Source organism: Ammospiza caudacuta, chromosome 2 (assembly GCF_027887145.1).
Source record: "Ammospiza caudacuta isolate bAmmCau1 chromosome 2, bAmmCau1.pri, whole genome shotgun sequence".
NCBI classification, from domain to species: Eukaryota; Metazoa; Chordata; class Aves; order Passeriformes; family Passerellidae; genus Ammospiza; species Ammospiza caudacuta.
Window position 1 is genome coordinate 83385373 of NC_080594.1, and position 22813 is coordinate 83408185.

At 41.9% G+C, this 22813-nt stretch overlaps 2 protein-coding genes across 4 annotated transcripts; one reads left to right on the top strand and one right to left on the bottom strand.

Moving 5' to 3' along the window:
* The first annotated feature begins 5829 nt into the window (after positions 1-5829).
* On the top strand, positions 5830-10796 carry TEX30 (testis expressed 30). 2 transcript variants are annotated; one of them, XM_058800352.1, is made up of 5 exons: positions 5830-5847; positions 6820-7050; positions 7997-8048; positions 9121-9338; positions 10449-10796. In XM_058800352.1, the coding sequence occupies exons 1-5, from the start codon at positions 5830-5832 to the stop codon at positions 10620-10622; spliced, it is 693 nt and encodes a 230-aa protein (XP_058656335.1). In that variant the 3' UTR covers positions 10623-10796. The 2 variants fall into 2 exon arrangements, with proteins under 2 accessions (XP_058656335.1, XP_058656336.1); XM_058800353.1 differs by lacking the exon at positions 5830-5847 and adding an exon at positions 6234-6403.
* Positions 10797-11828: 1032 nt separating this feature from the next.
* POGLUT2 (protein O-glucosyltransferase 2) lies at positions 11829-20727 on the bottom strand. Of its 2 annotated transcripts, XM_058799945.1 has the most exons (10): positions 20552-20727; positions 18923-19128; positions 18311-18516; positions 17491-17568; positions 15305-15477; positions 14154-14391; positions 13370-13579; positions 12920-13009; positions 12276-12380; positions 11829-12048 (listed from the first exon to the last, which is right to left on the bottom strand). In XM_058799945.1, exons 1-10 carry the CDS (start codon positions 20725-20727, stop codon positions 12031-12033), a joined length of 1500 nt encoding a protein of 499 aa, XP_058655928.1. In that variant the 3' UTR covers positions 11829-12030. The 2 variants fall into 2 exon arrangements, with proteins under 2 accessions (XP_058655928.1, XP_058655927.1); XM_058799944.1 differs by lacking the exon at positions 11829-12048 and having other exon boundaries at positions 12255-12380.
* Between the last annotated feature and the right edge of the window lie 2086 nt (positions 20728-22813).

A 22813-nucleotide genomic window follows, 5' to 3' on the forward strand; every position in this document is an offset into this window, starting at 1 on the left:
GCACTCAGTGCCATGGTCTAGTTGACGTGATGGTGTTCAGCCAAAGGTTGGGCTCAATGGTCCCAGAGATCATTTCCAGCCTAAATGATTCTGCGGTTCTGTAATTCTGTCTGCTTAAATGGAAGAAGTGACCTGGAGGAATGATAACTGAACAAGGTAAAACACATATCTGCAGAGACTCTGCAGTTATTCATTCTGACAACTTCTGGATAAACAAAGGGCTTAATTTTCTGTCAACCTATGTGGGAATTAAAGGCAAAGAGAAGTGCAATGTCACTTCCTGCACCTCATAATAATCATATTAACAGAAGTGAAAATGGCCTAGGATCTTGCAGCAAGATGCAAATGTACACAGTGCTCATATTTAGGGGCTGTAGCATGATGTTTATAATTATAACTATCAATAAACTCCAGGTAAGTAAATTTAAATATTAAAACAGTGTTCACAGCAAAAGAAACCCTAGCAGCAGCAATGATGCTCTTTACCCTCCCTAACCATGCTAACCTTTTAAAAAAGCAACAGATAGAGTGAAACTTCAGAAATAAAACATACATGGGATTGAGCTCAGCATTCAAAGATTGTATGAACATGCCAAAACTATTAATTCTTTCCTTTCAGCATTGAGAACAGAAAGGTTTGTTCCACTGGCTCCCAGCCAGGTCAGTTCACCATCAGCCAAGGGGAGAGAATAATGAGAGCGACCTCCTGCCAGCAGTGCCCTGTGCAGTCCCAGCACATGCAAGAACTGTAACAGCTGCCACTGGAAAACAAAGTGGTTGCATTTATCAAGAACAATGAGGGAACTCAAAGTCTCTAACAAAGACTCTGAGAAATGTATAGCATCCAAATTTGTCATGCAGAAGCATGTGTTATGATGACACCTTCCTTAATTAAAGTAAGGAACTTTCATTTAGCACCACAACTACAAAGTCAGAAATGTTCCCAAAGAGACTCGTGCACAGGGAGATAAGTTTTTACACGCTGCACATTTGTCACCTGACGTTATCAGTGCTCCCAGAGTTTGTGACATATATAATGCTACAAAAGGCAACATGTACCTGACATAATTTTATAAAAATAGGTGCCTAGCACATGCTCATTATATATTTATTATATACGATATATTGCATATCAGTAACAAGCTTACATAGTAAGTCTGAATAGACTAAAACCAGGTGGGCTCATTCCTTCATCCTTCCTGGAGAAAGTGGTTCTGCTTATCGCCTGTCCATCACTTCCTCTTTCATGGAAGACCTCAAAACTTCTTCAGACCCTCAAGAAATAAGATGTAATAGCTAAAAATTAAGCAGTGTTATGGATATTGCCACTTTTAAACAAAGGAAACAATAGTAGCTAATCAGGTAATAGTTGGCTGATCTTTCAGAACTTTCAGAAAATTATTAAAGGTTACTTTTGATACCTGTGAACACAGCATGTCCATGTGCTGATGTGTATCCACATCCTCAGAAAAAAAAAAAAAAAAGAAGGTTCTTGCTCAAAAGTCAAACTTGTAATTTAGAGGGAGAGCTGAACTTTCAGAGCAAATATGTGTCTCCAGCCTAAAAAGAACACCAAATTTTTTGCAGTCCTCTATTAAAAAACTTAAGAAAAAAAAGTTTCTGAGCCTAATATCTTCAAGATTATATTTATTTTACACTGAAATACAGACCCCCCCAACATATGTTTTTATACTTTTACAATTATTTTTATACATTTCTCTGAACAAATATATTCCAACAAAAGATTAACGCAAAAGGTCATCTCTCCTGTTCCCATTGTGTGTCAATCTAAGTCTCTGGTATGAAATGCTGTATTTATAATCCAAAGAAAAGAACAGGCATTTTCTGATGTGCTACTGAAAGTTATCAGGTCCCAAGTTTAGACCAGGGATAATGTCATTCTTTGGTAAACAGCCACTGTTTCTTCAAACCCAGCTGCCTTTGGCATATCAAATCTGTCAGAGGTGCTTACAGCAGTGCATAGGTTATTATAACGCTCGACATATATTCCCATTGAGAAATGGCAAATCACATACCCCAAATGATTTTCATATTTAGTGACAGACTTAGGTTATTATGTACTATGTCGTTTCCAGAATCAACTTCTATTTCCAGGAGTGATGTAAGGTTAAAGTTATGAAACGATGCTGTGCTCCTAAGAAACCATGTTTCCTTACCTTAGATGTTAAATTAAAAACATTGATTCAGAAGTTCAGAAATGATTCATAATTGGTTTTTTTGGGGGGGAGCTTTAACTTACAGTATTAATTAATATTTAAGTGTGTAAAAAAAAAAAAGGATTTTCAATACTCCTGGAAAGGAATACAACTGGATTTCAGAACAGTTACTCAGCACACTTGAAAATCAACAAGAATCTATCTAAATGTCTTCCTAAACCCAGAAAGACCTAATTTGGAATAGTTTGATATGAGAATTGCTTTATGATGCCAAATTAAAAAAAAATCATTTGCATGTTAATGAATGCATTTTATTAAATATGCAGAACTCAATAAACCCCAGAATTTATCCATCATAAAGAATTTGCCCATGAGTTGGAATCTAATATATATATTTATAATTCAATTGCCTCTGACATATCAGCAATACTTGGGGTCATTATCTTCCAGAAAGCAAATTACAGCAGGAAAAGCGTGGCAAAAATGTACTGGCCCAACCCTATTGCCACAGACCAGAGGATTAAAGAATGACAGAGTCTCTCCTTCCTCAGACATTCTCTTCATCACAGACTCACAGAATCACAGAATGGTTAGGGTTGGGAAGAACCTTAAGGGTCACCCAGTTCCAGCCCTTCTGCCATGAAGAGGAACACTTTCCACTAGACTAGGTTGCTCAGGGCCCCATCCAGGCTGGCATTTGTGATGTTCTCAACTCTGCTGGTATCAGCTACCCTACCTCAGAGACTGTGCTTATGCACAGAAGAGTTTTAAGTGTTGAAAGGAGATTGGAGCCAAGAAAAGGGACTGAAAAAATAGGAAGTAAACTGGTAGCAGCTTGATGTATGGAGAGAGCATAAGAAAGTCATTTTTCAGTGGGAAGGGGTTACACATGGGTAGATTTAATCAGATACAGGTTCCTTAAGGACTGCTCTAGAGACAGTATGTGAGTACAGCAGGACAAATACAGCAGGTGGACTCAAGAGGGAGGAAAAATTAAAAAGAAAGAGAATGCAAAAAGCAGACCAAGAAAGGAGCAAAATAGCACCAAAAATATAAACTATACCAGAGCACAAAAACATCCATTACATATAGAAATGAAAGCAGTAATAAAAAACCCCCAGAAATTAATATGGAGGAAGATTTTCTTAACCTTCTTCTTGCATACCTGTTTTCTAGGTTGAGGTTGTAACTATTTTGGACAACAAATCTTCTCAGTCGACTTTTGCCAAGTATCTTATTTACGGAGGCTTAACTGGTGTGAACTACTAGTTAGAATAGTGTGATCTCCAATCAAGACAAATTAATCTGACCTTTCCCCAGTTTGCTGCCCTCCCCAGATGTGAGCTACGGCTCCAGGAGCAGCTGCCTAGACACCACCTATGGTTCAGCTCAGTGGAAGGTGCACAATTCACACAGGCTGTGCCTGACTTTCACTCAGCTTAACGCTTCTGCATCCCACTTTAGCTTGACATCTTTTAGGCAAGGTAGAAATCCAGATGAATAATCTCCCTGTAAATATCCCAGGTTCTCTCTCGGGGTCTCTAGCTGGTCAGAGTGACCCGGAGATATGTTAGAAGGTTTCTTTTCCAAGCCCAGCACTCGAAGGAGTCAGAGCTCTTCATTTCTCAGTCTCAAGGTTGTTTATTGTTTGTTATCTATAAAATTCTTTCTCCTGCCGTGCTGAGGTCTGCTCAGCAAGACAGTCAGAGGCACTCTGCCTGCCCTAGGGCGGTGTTATCTTTTTATACTAAAAACTACATGTACAATATTTACAATTACTTTCCAATACCTATCACCCATGTTAGACAGTGAACTTCTACTCTAAATCAATCTAAAAGTGCCAACATCACAGCAGAGGATGTAGGCCAAGAAGAAGGAGAAAGGCTGGACACACCCAGATTCCTCCATCTTGTGCCCTGAACCCCCATTCTAAAAACCCCAAAAAATCTATTTTTCATCCTGTGATAAATTCACTATCATTCTACTTAAACTTTCGTCGCTTGTAATTCTTCATATAAGGCTGGTAATTGTTGTTGTCAAGGGCTAAATCAAAGGCACAGAAGTCTCGGGCTCTGTGCCAAGGTCTCTGAGCCCCCCTGGGCAGGGGCTCGAGTCCTCCAGGGCAGCCAGAGGAATTTCCTGGGTTACCACAGTTCTCCACTTCTGTGTTTCACACCTACTGCGATAATGCCTGGACTGGGAATTGGCCTGTGAGGCAGCAGGATGGTCACTGAGACAGCAGCTCAGAACCTGAGCTACCCTGCCAGGTTCACTTCTCAGAGGGCTGCAATATTTCAGTGCCAGTGTATGACAATGTCCAGCTGGCAGGCCGACAGGGAGACACTCAAAGCACAAGCCAGAGTGAGCTTATTTTCCACCAGGTGAACATATGAAAAACAAAGTTCTGCTGGGTGATCACATCTTCAATCAAGCACCTTAACTGATATGAGAGAGCTTCATACACTGATACCGGAAGAAAACATGAGCTCTGGCTAAATACCTTGCAATAGAGGATTTTGGAATTTTTTATTGGCCTGTCAAATACTAAGTATACAAATACTGCAAGCACTGTTGCATGTTGTTGGTGCTGTCTCCCACCAGATTAAGGCTGCGTTTTGAACGCTGTAGGTCATTACTGTACAACAGAGCACAGCCCTGGGAACAGATGTGTACCTAGAAAACCAACCACCAAGTGTCTCTCCCCTGTTTGTCAATGTCACACAGATCAAGTGTGCTGACAGCTGCCAAAAGAAAATTGCCGGCTGTCACTCTGGACATCTAACCTTTCCCTCTGTACGCGGCTCTGCCGAGTCCACACCCTGAATCCTGTGTCCCATTCTGGGCCCTCACTTCCACACAGACATGGAGGTGCTTGAGCAAGTCCAGAAAAGGGCAATGGATCTGGTGAAGGGTCTGGAGCACAAGTCTGATGAGGGAGATGGAGGGGACAAAAGGAGGCTCAGGGTGACGTTATCAGTCTCTGCAACCCCCTGAAAGGAGGCTGTAGCCAGGTGGGGGTGGTCTCTTCCCCCAAGCAACCAGCAACAGGACAAGAGAAAACGGCCTCAAGCAGCTCCAGCGGAGGTTTGGGACGGACATCAGGATCAACTTCTTCATGGAAAGCGTTTCTAAACATCACAATGGACTGCCCAAGGAAGGTGCTGAAGTCGCCATCCCTGGAAGGTGTTCAAGAAATGATGTGGCACTCAGTGCCCTGGTCTTGCTGACATGGTGGTGTTCAGTCATAGGTTGGCCTCGATGGTCTCAGGGGTCGTTTCCAACCTAAATGATCCTGTGATTCTGTAACTCATCCTAAGCATCTCATCTGTACTCCTTGAAGTCAGTAAAAACCTGACTTTCCGAGTAATCCCTATGCAATTTATTTCTGCTGAACTGCCACCTAGCAGTCCGTGGAGTTTTTGTACACAAGGGTGAATAAAAACATTTTACGTGGAGCTTTATTGATTTCTGGCGGCTGGACGTACTCAACACGGCCCAACCCGTGCCCACCCACAACTCCCGCTCCCCCGCGCAGGCCGCTGCCTCTCCCCTCACGGGGGGCGGGGCCACGCTGGCTCTGACCAATCAGCGCCGCGGCTGATTGGGGCCGGACTGGCGCGGGGAGCTGTCACTCCGGTGACGTCACGGCGGGATGAGCGGGCGGGCGGAGGTATGGCCGCCGCTGTGTCTGGGCCTGCCCAGGGCATGAGCGGGTTTCTGCGGCCCGGGGCAGCTGCCCTTCCCTCGGAGGGGGCCCTGCAGCTGGGCAAGGGGGCAGGCTGCTGCCGCTGCCTTCCCTCTGGAAGACTACTGTGTGCAGGCCTCTGGTTGTCCCGCGTGTCCTCCGCCATCTCCTGCCTTGTCTGGCATTGCCGCTCGCTCCGGGGCTGCGAGGGCAGCAGCTCGGCAGGGCCGCTGAGCGCCTCCCCCGGCCTGTGCAGCTCCTGTGCGGAGCGCTGCCGAGGAGCCCCTTCTGGACATTGAATTTATCCCAGCCCCGGGGTGTCCTTCTTGCTCCCAGAAGCCGCCTCAGGGATGTTTGTGTTGCCCAGTGCCCGTTCATTCCGCAGAACATGAGCAGCTCTTGTGGCTGGGTCAGCGTCTCCAGCTGGTGGTGCTGACGGAGGCCCTGTGTCCCCCTGGAGCTTTGGCTGAAGCTGTGCTGTCCCCTGTTCCTGGAGAAGGTTCAGTCCTCGCCTCTGTGCAGGCTGCTGCTTCACTCGCTGGTGATTGAAATCACTCTGTGATTTCAAAATGTTTGCTAGGCTGTGTCCTAATGTCACACATTATGGTTTAGGCAGCTAGTTAGGTCTGGAAAAGATAGACATAGATATATAGAGAGGGTCAGAACCATTTCAGTTTGTGTTTTGAAGCTTCATTCTCTAATGCAGAACATAAGGTGTGGAGTCATAAAGGGACTTGCCCATTATTGTACAGAAAATCTTTGAAGCAGAGGTGCAGTCACTCATTCAGTACTCTTAAACAGAAGAAAAAAAAAACAGGCTTGCTGTTTTGGTTTATTTCTTAATTGTCTGAGGTTTTTTCATAATAATGTGTAGATGTATAGACTGGGAAACCAAGAGGGAGGCTTTTGGGTTTGGTTTTGTTAAAATAACAATATTGGGTTATGTTTCATTTCTAGGTTAAAGTGAAAATACCTTTTGGAAACAAATACCTTGATGCTATCTTCTCTGTCCCAGAGAAGAAACCAACATATGGAGTGATTCTTACTCATGGAGCTGGAGGAGACATGAATTTCCCTCACTTGGTGTCCTTGGCAGCCTATCTTGCATCCCATGGAGTTCTGTGCCTGCGGTTTACTTGTAAAGGCCTTAATGTTGCCTACAGGGCTAAGGCTTTCAAAGCAGTTGTGGTAAGGAGTGAAAAAATTCTCAGACCAAAGCTTAGATCCACGGTTTCTTAAATTACAGCCAGAGATTAGCCAAGAAACAGTGGGAGAATTAGAACCAAAGTTTAGATAAATGGAGCACTGTATGTGAACAGAAGGAGCAGAAGCAGTTCTTAGATGGGCAACAGCTGGAACAGCTGCCACAAGTGTGTGGGTTTGAGTTCAGGGAAAAAGAAAATCCTGACAAAGAGCAATGGTGTTTCATGGGAAAACTTACAGCTTGCAAAAAGTGGAAGAATTTAGGATGGGTGATCTGCTTGCATTGAGCAGGAGGCATTTTTATAGGGGAACAAAGTCCAGTTCTAAAGGAATTGTGTATGATGTCATTGTGATTAGATGTACATTAATTTGAAGTCAGACTTTACTTCATTGGGCATCTCCAGTCTTTATGGAAGAAGCATAAGTTGTTAGTGTGTTTATGTTAATATGCTGGTATGTAAGGATAATTTTAAGGCAGCTGCTAAGATTAGTTATCTCCTAAAATGTGAAAAAATATTGCTGAATTTTTTCTTTTCTGTTGGACTTAACTGATCGTGTCACAAATACATAACCTCAATGAAGAGCATTTTTGCAAACCTGCTTTTCCTTTTGATGGGCCAAGAGTGTGCATGAGGTTTATTACTGTAACTGAGTTGATACATAGTATTCACTTGTTTTGGTAACTTCATAGGGCATCTGATATTTTAGATTTGCTGAGAGCTAATGTAAAATTATGTTGTTGCTGCAAAACCTTATGAAACCATTTATGTGATAAAACCCAACAGAGCACCTTGTATGTACCTGTTCTTTCATCTTCAGTGCTGAAAGAGCTTCCCATTTTCTGTGTAGTAGCTACAAACAGAAGAGATTCCTAGCTTCCCAGCTGTCTTAATTCTGACATGTAATGCTTCTCTTTCTCTTATTTCTTTAGGAATACTTAAAACTTTGTGATGATTATAAACTTTCTGGTGTTTTCCTTGCAGGTATTGTTTTTATTATCAATAATTTTCTCTCTTATACTGTCTCTAGTAATAGCAATCTGTAAGTATTCCAAGTCTGTCCCACTTTGGTGACAAGCAAATGAACCCTTCTTATGATGCCATAGATCTTACTGCAGAAGAGGAAAGAAAGAGCAATACATTGTATTTTCCAGGTACTTTGGGAGAAAACTTCCTTGTCACTTAGAATTTACAGGGCATGATTTTTCTGATTATCCATGTGTACTTTTTAACTGCAGGTCTTGAAGAATTCTGGTTACTGATAAATGGAAAACAGTTTTCCCAAAGCAGGTTATGGTAATTAAAACCTAGCAGCAGATCAAAAAAGTCAGCTATGTTACGTGGAAAGGGGAATAGGTGGGGGTGGTTAGGACTGTCTTGATAGGGGAAATTCTAAGTTTTCTCTTAAGTGAACCAAGTCTGTGCTGCTGTAAGAACTAGTGACTTGTAACACTCAATTGCAGTGCATTGTCAGCTCATATGCCTCCTCTTTGAGGAGATGCTTTCCCTTGCTGTTACTGACTAACCTCATGTTCCAAGTTCACATTTTCCCTCCCTTCTACTTTTACTTTTAGGCTGAAGTTCAAAGTGTGCATAAACACTTGCTGGATTTGTTTTGTGAGCCAAGTGAAATCAAGCAGAGAATTTTGTTTTGAATTTGAGCAAATTGAGGTTGCATGAAAATAATGATACAGGACACTATCATGGCTACCTCAAATTTCCAGGCTCTGGAGCATAGGACCAGTCCTTCTCTTCCCTTGTCCCCAGGGTGGGGTGTTGTTCCTTCCAGTATTGCAAGGAATCTCTATCCCTTTATATTTTCTTTCTTTTCCCCTTCTTTTTTAAACAGGGGTGTAAATGTTACAACTAGACAAATATCTTAGCAGAAAATGTTGAAATTAGGATTAATGTTTTTCATGAAGTAGATCATCCCTAGCATTTTGTGACACTGAAATACACTCAGTTGGATTGGTCTGGGGAGTTGTTTACTAAACCACAATGTAGATGAGGTGACAGCAGATAAAACTTTTTTCCTTTATTTCTGCATGGGAGAAAGGCCGTTCCATGGGCTCACGAGCTGCTGCCTCTGTGATACGTCAGCTGAGCCAGGGTGATGATGATGATGATGATGATGGCTTCCTTCAAGGTCTCGTGTGTTTATCTTACCCATTGCATCGACCAAAACTGCAGTCCAAGCTCCGGGATGAGGATTTGTTACTGATCACACGTCCAGTGCTGTTTGTCTCGGGATCAGCAGATGAGATGTGTGAAAAAGTGAGTACCCTTGTAAATCCTGCTGTGAAAGGCCAGTCTGGAGGAGCAGCAATGGGCCTCAGTGATGCCTGTATTTCACCTGAGTAACAGCCTTGCCTAAATAGGTGTCTTCTGAAGGAAGCCTTGGGTAGAAAACTTCATCAGACACAAGGAAGCCTGGCAGGGCTTCCTTTTGCTGCTTAAAATGTAATGGACCATGCTTGATCTTCCACTTTAGCAAGTTCAACTTTGGGTCACTGAAATACCCCCGATTTAAATGGTTTCAATAGAAGTGCATAAATTTAAAGTGGTCTATGGAAGTAGTGAGTTATTTGCTATTTTGTTTTAACCATTTCAAGTTATAAAACCTGTGTGGTGCCACCAATGTCACATTGGTCACATTTTCATGGCAAATTCTTCTAGCAAAGCAGTTTTACCCCCAAGTCAGGTTTCTGTGGTCAAAAGTGATAGTTTTGTAGAGATGAAGAGCAGGTGTAGGGAGGGAGGGAAACAGTGCTTTTCTGGCATGTTTCCTTGCAAGCAGGTATCTGTTGTTCTTGAACAGGCCAGTGTGAATTTGGGGCTATGTGCAATTGGCATTTTCCATGCTTGGACAGTTTCTAAGGAGTCATAATGCTTTTGTGAGGATTTGTTGCCAAAATAAGTCAGGCCAGTGACCAGCAGATCCTTGGAGTGCCCTTTAAGGGGGAATCTCTGACTTTGTGAGCTGGTTCTTAGATCTGTTTGCTGAGAAATTTCAACAGTGTCAAAGCTAGTCCCTAAGGAATTATATTGCTATTCAGCCTCTGCAGACAAATCTGACTTCAATTCTATCATTTTATTGCCAGCACTACCCTCTGACAGTAAAAATGGACTCCTTTGAAGTTTAATTTTCTGCTATTCTCTGTTTCAGTAAGGGTGAAGCTTTGAGCAGATCCCACTATTCATATCCTGAACAGAGAATACATCCCATTTTCCTAGCAAGGTGTTTTTCATGTGCACACAAATCCATCTATCTGTTTTTTAGGAGCTGCCTATTTTGCATTACACAGGCAAAGCAAGAGACATCTAGGAGTTCCAGAGTTTGTAGCAGCCAATTCTCTAATATCTGCATTCTTGTTTTCTCCATAGCAATTGCTAGAAGGTGTGGTGAGCAAAATGAAAGCCCCTAAAAAAATCCATTGGATTGATAAAGCAAACCATGGGATGGCAGTCAAAGGACGAACAGCAGATGATGTCATGGAAGAAGTAAATGCACAGGTTTTTTCTTGGCTTAGAGAGAATGTTCAACTGCAGCAAAAATAATTTGCAGTGTTTGAGCAGTATCTTCATTTAGTTTTTCCTAAATGTGGCAAATAAGGGGTTTGTTATTTTTTAGAGGCATATTTTTTTAAAAAACTGATGTTTTCAGAGGTCTAAGTGCAAATGCAAATAAAGCTTTGTATGAATGAAAAGAAAATGCAAACTAATAAAGAACTTCCAGAAGTACAGAAAATATATCATAGTAGCATTGTTCTCTGTGTTTCTATGCAAATATCCATATACAACACTTGGGAATGCAGAAGATTAAGAAATGCTTTTGACTAATATTTGAAGTAATGTACTGGAAAAAAATCTACTTCAACAGACATCTTTAGTGTTCCTCAATTTCTGAGTATCTTACTGATGCTGTACTCATTGGCAATTAAAACCTACTGATTTTAGGGTTCTGCCAGCACACCCCCTGAGGCTGGCAAGCCTGGTGTACTACTTTGCCTTGATGCTGTGTGCTGGCCTTCCCAGGTGCTTCCAAATCTGTGAGGCAGGGAGAGGAATCTCTGGTTGGTCACAGTGTCTGCCACCTTAGGGAGCCAGATTCTGCCTCTGTGGGGAGGAGGTAATGCAGGCACAGCTGGGTGTGTGGAGCAAAGAACATGGTTCAGTTTTGAGGAGGCCCCTTCACCAGTGTCCTTTGTGTAAAGGACTGATCACAGAGACCCTCTGATAAATAAACACTGATAGACAAATTGTGTTTAGTGATGGAGGAACTCCTGGAGCAGGAACCAGTTGTGCATCCATTGTGACAGGAGGATCTCAGGTCCCTGCCTGAGCTCTGACACTGGAGAGTGGATTAAACACTCTGTGTGTACTGGCAGCTGCAGCCTTTGTCATTATGGGCTGTGAGTAACCTGTTGGTATAACCGAGCCTACAGCAATATTGGAATTGTGGTTTTCCTGCAGGTTAACAAGATTTATTATGAACCCCACAGCATTGGGGGGAATTTGAGATTCTCTCAGAAGGAGCACAGTTATGGTCTGAAAAAAGAAGCCTTTGGTTGGAGGGATAGATAGAGAGGGAGGGAAGATTTATAATTCTCATCTGCCCTTCTTTGCAGAACAGTTTCAGGATTGTGGAAAGACTTACTGTATACAAGCATGAGTAAAAAGTATCTGCATTTCCAAGGTAACTCAGGACAGGAACACATGACTGATACAAACATGGTTTTTATTTAAAAAAAATTATAAAAATGTGTTTGAATAAGGCTCTCCCACCACTGCATGATTAAAAGGAAATCAGAGGTGCTTTGATTTCTTCCATATGCAGATCATGAAATGGTAAACTTTAAAATATCCACTGACATTTTCTGCAGGCATACTAACCCAGATTTTCTTTCTTTCTTTAAGAAGACAGTCTGAATTTAGGTAAATACTGCAAAAAAATTATTTACTTCTGTCAGAGTTCATCTTTGGCCTGCAGTCAAAAAAGAAGAAACATGTTTCAGTTAACTGGAAGCCTATTTTTCACTGTCTAGTCCTCTAGTCCTGCAAATACATCAAGAAGTGTTTCTAAGTTGGATAGGTGTTAATGGCCTGGCCTGATAACTGATACTGTGGGGCACTAAGCAGCCCTGCTCCAGCAGGGCTCAGCAGGAACTGAAGACACTCAGCACTTTACATTTAACCCTGCATGGACTGTACCTTCTTTCGGTGGCAAGTGCATGGGAAAAGGTCATCATCAGGCTGCTGCACCTTCTCCATCCCATCTCTGATTTTTGGTTCACTCACTTGCAAGCTGGCATATTCCTAATTTTAAAAAAAGGAAGGTATCATTAATCCATACATTTTTTAGATTGTACATGTATTTGGTGCCAATATTGCACCAAATCAGCTGAGCAGTTCTGTATGAACTCTGGGGCTACACAATCTGTTCCTGCAGACTGTCACAGGCAGGGTGAGGGAACACTCAGCTGCAGACAGGAGCCCCTTTGAGTGCCTCCCTGGAGTTCAGTATCTCGGTGCTAATGCACAGATATTTTCAGCTGTGGTTCACAGGGTGTGCGTCTGATGTGGAATTCTTTGATCATTGTGGGCTACATATTCTGGCAGATTAGATCAAGATTTATGGGATCCCACTGCCTCTCAAACAGCCAGCATAGTCTTAAGGGGTTTCATAGCATATAATTGAATACAATGTTTGTAAAAACCAAATGAAGATTTTAATTGCTGCTGCTTGCTTCATGGCTTCAAGTACCAGACTGGCCAATTTCCAGCAGCTCTGTTGCCCTAAATTCTTGCTGTGTGATTTCTATTTCTGTGCCAGTAGCCATTAAAAATATACTGACCTGGAAAAGTTTGAAATAGTAACAAAAAATGTGGTCTCCCATGAGATTGTTTCTTGCAAATTCTTGTCCAGATTTTGCAATATTTTTTGCCTGTCAAAGAAAATGAAAGTTTGGTTTATTTTTTTTATTGCCCAGAACTAGTATTTATTTCAGGGTGCCACTGTTGGTTCCCAAGTTACAAATGAAGTTGACAGTTCAGGATAACTCAAGTAAAACATTATTTTTAAAAGTTAAGGCATTATTAGTTAAGGCATTATTTTTTTTTTCCTGAAGTTCAATTTGATTTCAAATTAAGGACAAAATTATGCATTTTTGAGTGTTTTTCTTCTTTGTAGAGTTGATGAAATAAATTTCAAGTTCTCCTAGTATTTTTTTTGCTTTGTTTTAAAGAAATTAAATTTCTGTTCTCTTCTAGAAACATTACTGCATACTTCTAAATGTGTATTTTACCTCTTCATCATGATCTTTTGCCCACTGTAGTTTTTCTAGCAGATCACTCAGGTCACTTTTAAATGGAATGTAGTGTTTCCATGGCTGCAGCTCATTATAAAAGTGCTCATAGTAGATGGAGTCTTGCTTTAGCACCACACTGTTTCCTGCTAGTAGATAAGGCAATCTGTATGCTGCCACTGTGCCATCAATATTAATTTGATATTTATACTGGAAAGAAAAGGACCAGAAGTTATTAAAAACCACAGGATCCCTGGCTTGGTTAGGTTATATTCTGAGGGCACTGGTGTTACTGACTTGCTGATATTGAGACAGGTAGGAGTGGCTAGGCAAGCATCAATGTCTAAGAAGCTTTTATTATCTAGTTTGGAATTCATCACAGTGCAGGGTACACAGAGCTTCATCAATTAAGTTCTCCAGGAATACTTAGGTGCTCATCCTCGGATGTGAGGGTAGATGTGCCACTTCATCCACAGACTTTCCCACTATGTTAGTTAGGTTAGTAGTCCTGATCGCTGAATCAGGAAAAAGAAATAAAAAGGAACTTGAAGTTTTGTAGATTACACGAGGTTCTACAGAACCTTTAGATGTAAATCAGACATTACTATCCTGAGGGTAAGAGCTACATAACAGTTACTCCCACTGGAGGGATGTCTAGTCACGCTTGTTACTGGTAGTGTCCTGAATAACTAACAATCCCTTTATTTTCAATAATACATACTAAGTTATTTCATAATGGGAAACAGTGAGAACTGAATTCTATGAAAAATAATTAGTGGCTTACCTTAAAAAAATCAAAAAACGAAATGTGCTTAACAATAGGACCATAGAGGTTTTCATCATGTTTAAAGAAAAAAAAGTTTGTGAAAGCAGCATCTATGATCTCTGGATATTTCTTGCTGAGTTTTACAAGCTCAAGCCTCTCTTTGCGGCTGTCCCGTCCTCTCCAGAAGGCTGTGGTGTTCTTGTCTTCCCACGATGGGCCAGTGTTTGCTTGGACTGACATCATATCCAGGCTGACTCTGCAGCAGAAAGAAGTGGTTTAATAGTGAAGCCTACTGGAAACTTTTTAAAGTGCAGTTACTTAAAAGAGTTCACAGTACCCACAGACAGAGAGCAAAGATGAAGGCAAGTCATGAGCACACCATCATGTGTTACTGTGTCAGTCTTTTGCAGCAAGAGAAACAGATAATGTTAAATTCATGGGTGTGTGGCATGACAGCATCCTTCAACATCATCATTCAAGGCATGTGGAAACAATACCATGAAAAAAATAGATAAAAGTGGATACACTTGCCAGAGAAGGTGATGCAAGGTACTGTAACTTGCTTAGTAAAATATACTGCACATCCTTAAAAATGTTAAGAAATTCAACACATAAACTGGGAGGGCAAGGGATAGCAAATTAGAAAAACTTTTCACAAAAAAAAAGGAACCTGAACTAAATGCAGTGAAATGTTAAGTTCAAGATGGATTGCAAAGATTTCTTAGAAGCAAGCTGTCTTTGTAGTGTTTCAAGACAGAAAAGAGCAGTTGACAAGGCTAGTTATGGTCAGTAATCAAAGTGGGAGATGGTAGCTCCTAGTTTGAAAATTCCCAATAGCTATGTTGGGATTTGAAAGGTACACAAAAAACAAATTTCAACAAAATCAGGAAAGAAAGATGCCTGGCCAGTTGTCAACAAGTTCATGGGGGGAGAAACAAAGCAAACAAATCAAATGCCTAGCCTTGAAACACTCTCAAGTGCTGTTTTTAGTGATTTGACCATTTAGATTTTTGAAATGGAACAGTGAAGTATAATAATATATTGATTACACAGTCACTGCCTACCTGGGCTGCCAGTCTCTCGATGAGTAAACGAAAATAGTTAATATACAGGTCTCTAGGGAAGATCATTCAGTGTGAATTTTGTGAAAAGTTTAAGCCATTTCTTACCGTCCCATCGTCTCCAAAACAGAGTCTGTTAAGTCATATGTTGGCATGACAATGTCTTTTGACTCACTGGAACCACACCACGAGAAGATTGGGTGCAAGTTCTGTGGGGGCTTCCTTTTCTCCAGAGGCCAGTCCCCCAAATTAACAAAAAATTCTACATCTGGCATTTTCACCTAAAGAGAAGCAAAGTAGGCACAAATGTAGTTTAGCACAAACAGTATTCTGCTGGCATCTTGCATTTTGAAAACAACCTCACTAAGAGGAAAAATTGCCAGGTGTCTAATATACTTAAAGTACCTGTAATAAATCATGGACATTTAGAAACCTGTTAGAGATACTGAGACCACAGAGTAAAGCCTACAAAATAGTATTTAAAAAAAATTTGCAAAGTCACATAAGGCATAGGAGCCCCCTTTTTAGAGGATGATTTCCTGTTATACTTCACATGATTGGCCCCACAATCTTTTGATCAGGCTAGCACTGCTACCTAGTCAGCAATTGTATAGTTCAAGGTAAACTGGATCATCTCGTTACTGTATGGAAAACTGATGCTGGCTGGTAAATCAGTTTTCTGTCACATCAGTGATCTAATTCACCCTGTATCTGCAGGATGCCTAAATCCAACAGAAGAGAAGAAACAGAAATAAACATCCATAATGGGAAGACCAATTTAGTCAATGCTTTGGTTAATAATTAAGCATAACATCATCACTTAGTTAAAATATTTGGTAGCATGGAACCATACCTGAAATCACTGTCACAGCCAAAAGGCAAGAAAAATACTGTTGATGGCCAGGAAGCAGGACAGAGGGCATAATTTTGCTGTTTTATGAAACTGTGATGCACCCCTGTATTGAGTTTAGTTTGGGTATTTTCAAGTGAAGTAAGAAAAGGTAGAAAGAAAGGCAGCTCTGTAGTTTTCCAAAGAAAGGACCAGCTGCCTTGTGAGGGAACACTGAAAATGGTGGGACAGTTCAGTTTGGAGAGCAAAAGGCAAAACATGACAAATGGCTGCGTTTTACAGAACCCTGAAGGCACATATAAGGTCAGTGCAGAACTAATGTCATCTCTCAGTTCACTCTCTTCCCTCTCAGTTGTCTCTTTCAAAACAAAAGAAATTAATAATTTGCCAAATATCAAACACCTCCAAATGGTGGAAGACACTCTATTCCTTTTAAAGGGTGTTTGCTACACAGGCCAATGCTCAGCACTGAACTTCGTTACTATGGCGCCATCTAAAGGTTGTAATGGGCATAAACCCTACAAACTGAATTTTCTACACATCCTCAGCAGCAGAATCCATCAGCAACCTGAATCTTCTCCAACCAACTATCTACTGTCACTCAGTGACACTATCCTAATAAAAATTCTTATTCAATGGTATTTAATGGGAATGAGATAAACTGTGTTTTCTAGATATGTAAACAGTTTCTGGTTTTGGAGTTAGCAATCCTTTTTCAACTTTTAGTCTAAAGTCCTTACATGAAAATTAATTCCATTATTTCTTGTCCAATACTACTGACACCAAGAACAGTTTACTTCCATCTTCCAGAGAACAATCTTTTAGTTAATTGTAGTCTACATCCATGTCTTCCCTTAGACATCATGTCCTCTTATAAATAGTGTTAGATTAAACAATCACCAGTTAAATTAACATGCATTTGTACATTTAGTAATTTTCCCAGTCTTCCTGTGCACTGTTAGTTCAGCAACGTTATCAATAGAGCAACCCTTAAAGCATGACACCCAAAGGCAGCCAGAGTAGCATAACTGATCCATTACTAATTCTGAGGACACTGGAAAGGCTACTTGATATTTCTTTAATGTGTTATGTAAACTTGTGTTCAGCTTTTTGCAGCAATGTACCTGCAGAGACAGAATTTTCTGTTAGATGCTACAGGATGATTGATTTATTTATTCTACAGGGAAAAAACCGGCTTATCAAAAAACTGGCTTATCAAACTCACCTATAAAAGCCTGCTTATTCAATTAACTTTTGTGATACTCAATCAGATGGCATTCTAGAACATGACAGCTTCAAACAAGGAAAATCCATGACCTTTCCATAATTAATCAATGTAAAAGAGTTTTTAACAGAAACAGCAACAAATACACTGACGTGTATTGAAGGCCAGGCTTCTATAAATTAGGACATACAGAGTAAGTGGCTGTACAGATGTACTCACTTTTCTGGTCAAAGAAAGCAGTATGGCATCCATGAAAATTCTGAAGCCAACATGTTCCCCATATGTCTTTATATAAACCTGAAAATAAACAAAGGTTTTACTGGGTGATTTCATTTCAGAGAATGGCTGGCACAATTCAGAGCTCTTTTAATCACATAGTAACTACTCAGACAGACTATATGGCTGTATAGAGTTATGAATCAGCTGGGAAGCAATAGAAATCTCATCACAGAAAAGTGATGAAAAAAAATTACAAGCTTTGCTTGCTTTTGCAGATGTTTGAGGTCTGTTTCATGAAAGCAGAAACTGTTGCCTGTCTCTGTGGTGTTCCATTCTTCTAATTTCTATACAAAACTCCACTGAAGTAAGTACAGTGTATACAATTCTCTGTTACAAAGAATTGTAGCTCTGATGCTCAGTTCAGCTAAAAGTGGTATCTCAGAATTATGCATGATGTAATTTATCGATGTACTTCAAATTAGATGATTGTGACACCTCACAGCAGTATTGCTCAGAGAACAGGAAACTGAATTGGCATTTAGGAGACTTGGGTGGGTGCCCAGTACTCACATTGATTGCCTGGAAAGTAATTTGCTTTCACTGTGTTTCAGCTGTAACATGGACAAAAAAGCACTTACAAAGTAGGACTGACATTGCTAAGCTCATACACAAACTGCAAAGTATTCAAGGACAGAGAAGCAAGCAAAGTCTTGTTCTTAAAGAATACACTACAAGAAGCTTTTACAACTCAGATCAACCAAACTGCCCATGGCTTGCCACCAGATTTCCATTTGGACTTCAGATCAACCAGATTCCATACCTCATTGTCTTTGATGGTGTAGTGACACAAACTCTGTCTTTGTCCAAACCTCTGCGGAATTTCTTTTGCAATCTTATCTGGGTCAACAGTGGGAAAATTTGCTAAGTCTCTCTGAATCTGTGGAATGGTTTGAGGGCAGTTCATCTCTTCCAGCCATGCTCTGCTATCCTCCTGAGGGCAATCACAGTTTTCATGGTAAACAGGTCCTATTGGGAACAAAATTATTATTTTAATAAGTCATAATATTGAGCTGTTGAGATCACAGAACAGGGTCAAGCACTGAACATTCATTGCTTAGGGCCAAAATTTCAGCGACTCAAAATGGATATGGCTGAATTTCTTTTTAACTCTAATGGAGTCATGTCAACCTATATCAGCTTATGTGTGAGCCTTCTACCTGTATTTATCAGGCAACAGCTTCACAGCATTTGCTTCCTTTTATTATTTTGAAAACTATATGTAGGATGCATATAATGAATCCATAATTCCAATGGGATTTGATAGTCCAGAGAAGTATGAGGTCCCAAAGAATCCCACGCTTCTAGTAGAAGACATTCTGGGACATGCTTTGTCAGCCCTGACAGGAAACCTGTGTGTAGTGGTGCCTCTTACCTTTTAAAATATATGGAGACTTTGCAACATGCTTATCTCCAGTTTTGACTTCTATCCTCAGGCTTTTGTAGCTCGCATACATCCTGTACCTCACGAGGAAGGAACCATCTTTCCTGTCCAATACCTGCACACCAACACGAGTGAACTGTTCTTCAGGAGCAGTGATCTTCACCTGGAATGCATTTTCACCTGGTGATGAAGTGAACCTACCCAGAGAATAAGTGGGAGCTTAATACACAAAGGAAACATACAACAGATTTCTTAGTCTGCTCCATTCCTTTGCAAGTCAATAGATTTCCAGCGAGCCATGTTAGCCATGATTTCCTCTGAGCCGTGTTAGGCCTCTACAAGCACATGCAAATGTTCACTTTAACAGGTTAGTAAGTCTATTATTTTACATTCAGAAGCAAATATTTCCAGATTACCTTATTTTCCAGGTATTATTTAAGGAAGTAAAGAACAAAGTTACACATTTAATCATTATGGTAGCTTAGATGGGAAAAAACATGGAAAAGAAATTAGAGAGAGATCACGTAATTCTATGTGTATATGAGATATTTTGGTATAATTAAACATAGACCAAAACAGAAAAACCTCTATAAAACCAAATAAAATAATCTGAATAATCATGAAGTTATCACATATCATTGATGTATTAACAAAGTTGGTGCAGTCAAAATGCTGTCAACTTCCTTCCACCTCTCTTTCAGCGACCAGGCTCTTGGGCTGTAACTCCTTACTTCACCTTTCCTAAAACTTGTCCAGTCATACTTGAGACCTGCCAGTTCAATTAAACGCAAGAAATATTTACTATCCAAGTTAAGCTGAATTGGCAGCCTCCATACTGACACAAGCCATGGTGCATCTAATCTGGATGACCTTGATGCAACATTCTGAGCTCCTATCTGACCAGTTTTCTGAAATAAATGGAAAGCAATGAGTATTCTCTAAAAATCACAGAGTTGTTAGGGTTGGAAAGGACCACTGGAGATCATCTAGTCCAATCCCTCTGCCAAAGCAAGGTCACCCTGCAGCAGGGGACACAGGGGCGTGTCCAGGGGGGTTTGCAATATCTCCAGAGAGGGAGACTCCACAGCCTCCCTGGGCAGCCTGTTCCAGTCCTCTGCGACCCCCAGGGAAAGTTTTCCCTCGTGGTGAGGTGAAATTTTCTGTATTTTAGTTTATGGCCATTGCTCCTCGTGCTATTTCATTGCTAAGAAATTTACCTATTGGTCTATGGAGTAATTCCTAAATGATTCAACTGATCTTGTGCCTCGGCACGTAGGAGAAATACTAATGTTCCCAAACAGTGGAAACAAGCAGGATGCCTGAGCCTAACAAATTAAATGTATTAGTCACTGCTAAAGTTTTGACAAAGGAAAATAAATAATGAACTTTTCCCACTGACTAACACGTATGTTTTGCTGCCGAACGTTTCCATCCTCTTATCTCATCCCCTCGCGCCGTTATTTGATACTCCTTGAAAGGATTAATTAGCTCTTGCCAAGTGATATGCAGAGTCACGTAGAGGGAGCTTTTAGCCCGCACCTTCTACGAGCAAATCGCCAGCCTCTCGGTTTGACCGTGCCCAGAATCTCCCCGAAAAGCCGCCGCCGCCGCCGCCCTCACCTCAGCCCTCGGGCGTCCACGGCCTGCACATAGAAGTACCGCGCGGGGAGCGCGGCCGCGGCGCGCAGCCCGGGCCCCCACACGGCGCTGCGCTCGGCGCTCGGCCGCCCGCCCCCGCCCGCGGCCGCCGCCGCCGCGGCTCCCAGGGCGAGGCACAGCGGCCACAGCGCACGCATCGGCAGCGCTGCTGCCCCCGAGGCACGAACACCGCCGGCACCGGCCTCCGGCCCTCGGCACGCCTCCGGGCAGTCCCGCCCCCGGCGCGGCTCCACGGGGCGGGGCCGCGGCATGGCGGGGCGGCGCTGCCGGGAGGCGCCGGCCCGTTGGGAGGTGCCGGCAGAGCCCCCGGGAATTACTGGGACCTGGCGCATGGAAAGCATTAGGGACAGCTGGCTCTGACGGCCCGCGGCCCTGACCTACGCGCCCGGACATCTCCGAGCCGCTCTTTAACCCCTGCTAGGGGCTGAAGTTCTTCGGCCCAGCCTCCCTTCACTCCGTTCCCGAACTTTAGGGTGGGAAGTGGAGTTTACAATCCGGAAAATGTGTTTTCAAAATCCTCCCCTGAGCAGCTGGAGGTGAAGAGTTTCTTTGAGCTGAGAGTGGCAAAGCCCTGGAACAGGCTGCCCATGGAGGCCGTGGTGGCTTCCTCTCTGCAGACATTCCAAACCCACCGTGTTCCCATGCCACCTGCTCCAGGTGACCCTGCCTTGGCTGGGCGATTGGATTAGGTATCTCCCGAGGCCCCTTCCTCCCTTAACACCTTTGTGACTCTGTGATGTGTGGCTGCTGGTAGTGCAGGTCTGGGATTGTCTGGAGCAGAGGTGAGGGGGCACCTCACCCGCTGCCACCAGGGCAATCGCACAACGCAGCCGTGATTCCATGGTGATTCCATGGCCCTTTGTCAAATAATCCAGCCTCCAACTGCAGAGAGCTGGTCCCAAACACTAATGCTGCTCTTAACTACATGCAGAATCATTTAGGTTGGAAAAGACCTCTAAGATATTTTCAACTTGGCTCCTGACTGCTTCTCTCTTGTTAAGGCAAACAATAAAGAAAATTGAAATTCATCATCAAGGACTCAGGAATTTCAAAAAGATTTTGTATTTTACATTTGGAAATATTGCAAATATGCTTAGAGTAAAGCACCCAAAAAGCACTTGTTTGAAGAAAATTTCAAGCCTAGAAATGACAGCTTGGGTTGATGAAGAGAGTCTTTTCTAACCAACAATGTCATTACAAAATGCCTTAAATATTACCAAGCTCCAGCTTTTAAAAACAAAGTTTTTCAGGACATTCAGCAGTTAGAAGACTTACAATTTCCAGTCAAAAAATTCACACAGACTCTGTTGTATATCCATGATTCTTTAGCTCCTCTCCTTTCCCTGTCTTTACTCTCCTGATGTGTTTTACAGGCAGAAATCACACTCATCATATTTTGCTGCATGAGAGAAGCCAGTCTCCTCTAGTGGGAGAGAACTTTAAAGATATTTTTATTTAAAAAGAAATTTGATAGCTGTAGAATTCACAGATCATGCTTCCTCCTCTTAGCAGGATGGCACTGACATGTTAAAAAAAGCACAATAGTGTTGAAGTAAAGGTGACACACTTCCACCCTCCTGATGTTCTCTCCTCCAGCTTTTTTCCCCCCACATAAGTGCTCAGGGAATCCATGCAGAGATTTGGCACTATTTGTCAGCACCCAAACAAGTTATAAGATAAATCATGCAACCTAATTTTAGCCTTGGCTGGCAAAGCCAACATTGCTGTTATCCTAATGCCTATAATTTGGCTCAGATAAAGACGCTTTGGAGGCAGAATTATTTAATTATATCAAAGGCTGTTGGCCGACTAAGGCTCAACAGGCTTCCAGCTGGCAAAGGCATAAGGGATGCTCTACTTTACAAGGGGCAGGTTGCCTCAGGATAAACCACATAAACTGGAATGTGATCTAGGGCTTCTCATGTCCAGGGGATGGCAAACATGGCCGTACCCTCAATTTCTCAAGCACTTTGGCAATTCAGCTCTGCCTAACCACTGAGAACCATCAAATAACACTAGCAGTTCAGGAGATATTAGATTCTGGGGTTTTTTTCCATTAATTGCAGTACCTCTCACAGAAAGTATTGCTGGGAGTAGAGGCTTTGTGGACTGAGGCACAGTGTCGTAATTGCCAGGAGTGAATCTTCTGTCAGCAGGACCTCATATAACTTTTTGATATTTTATTTAAAAATTTTTAGTGACTTTGTTATAAAATCGATCTGA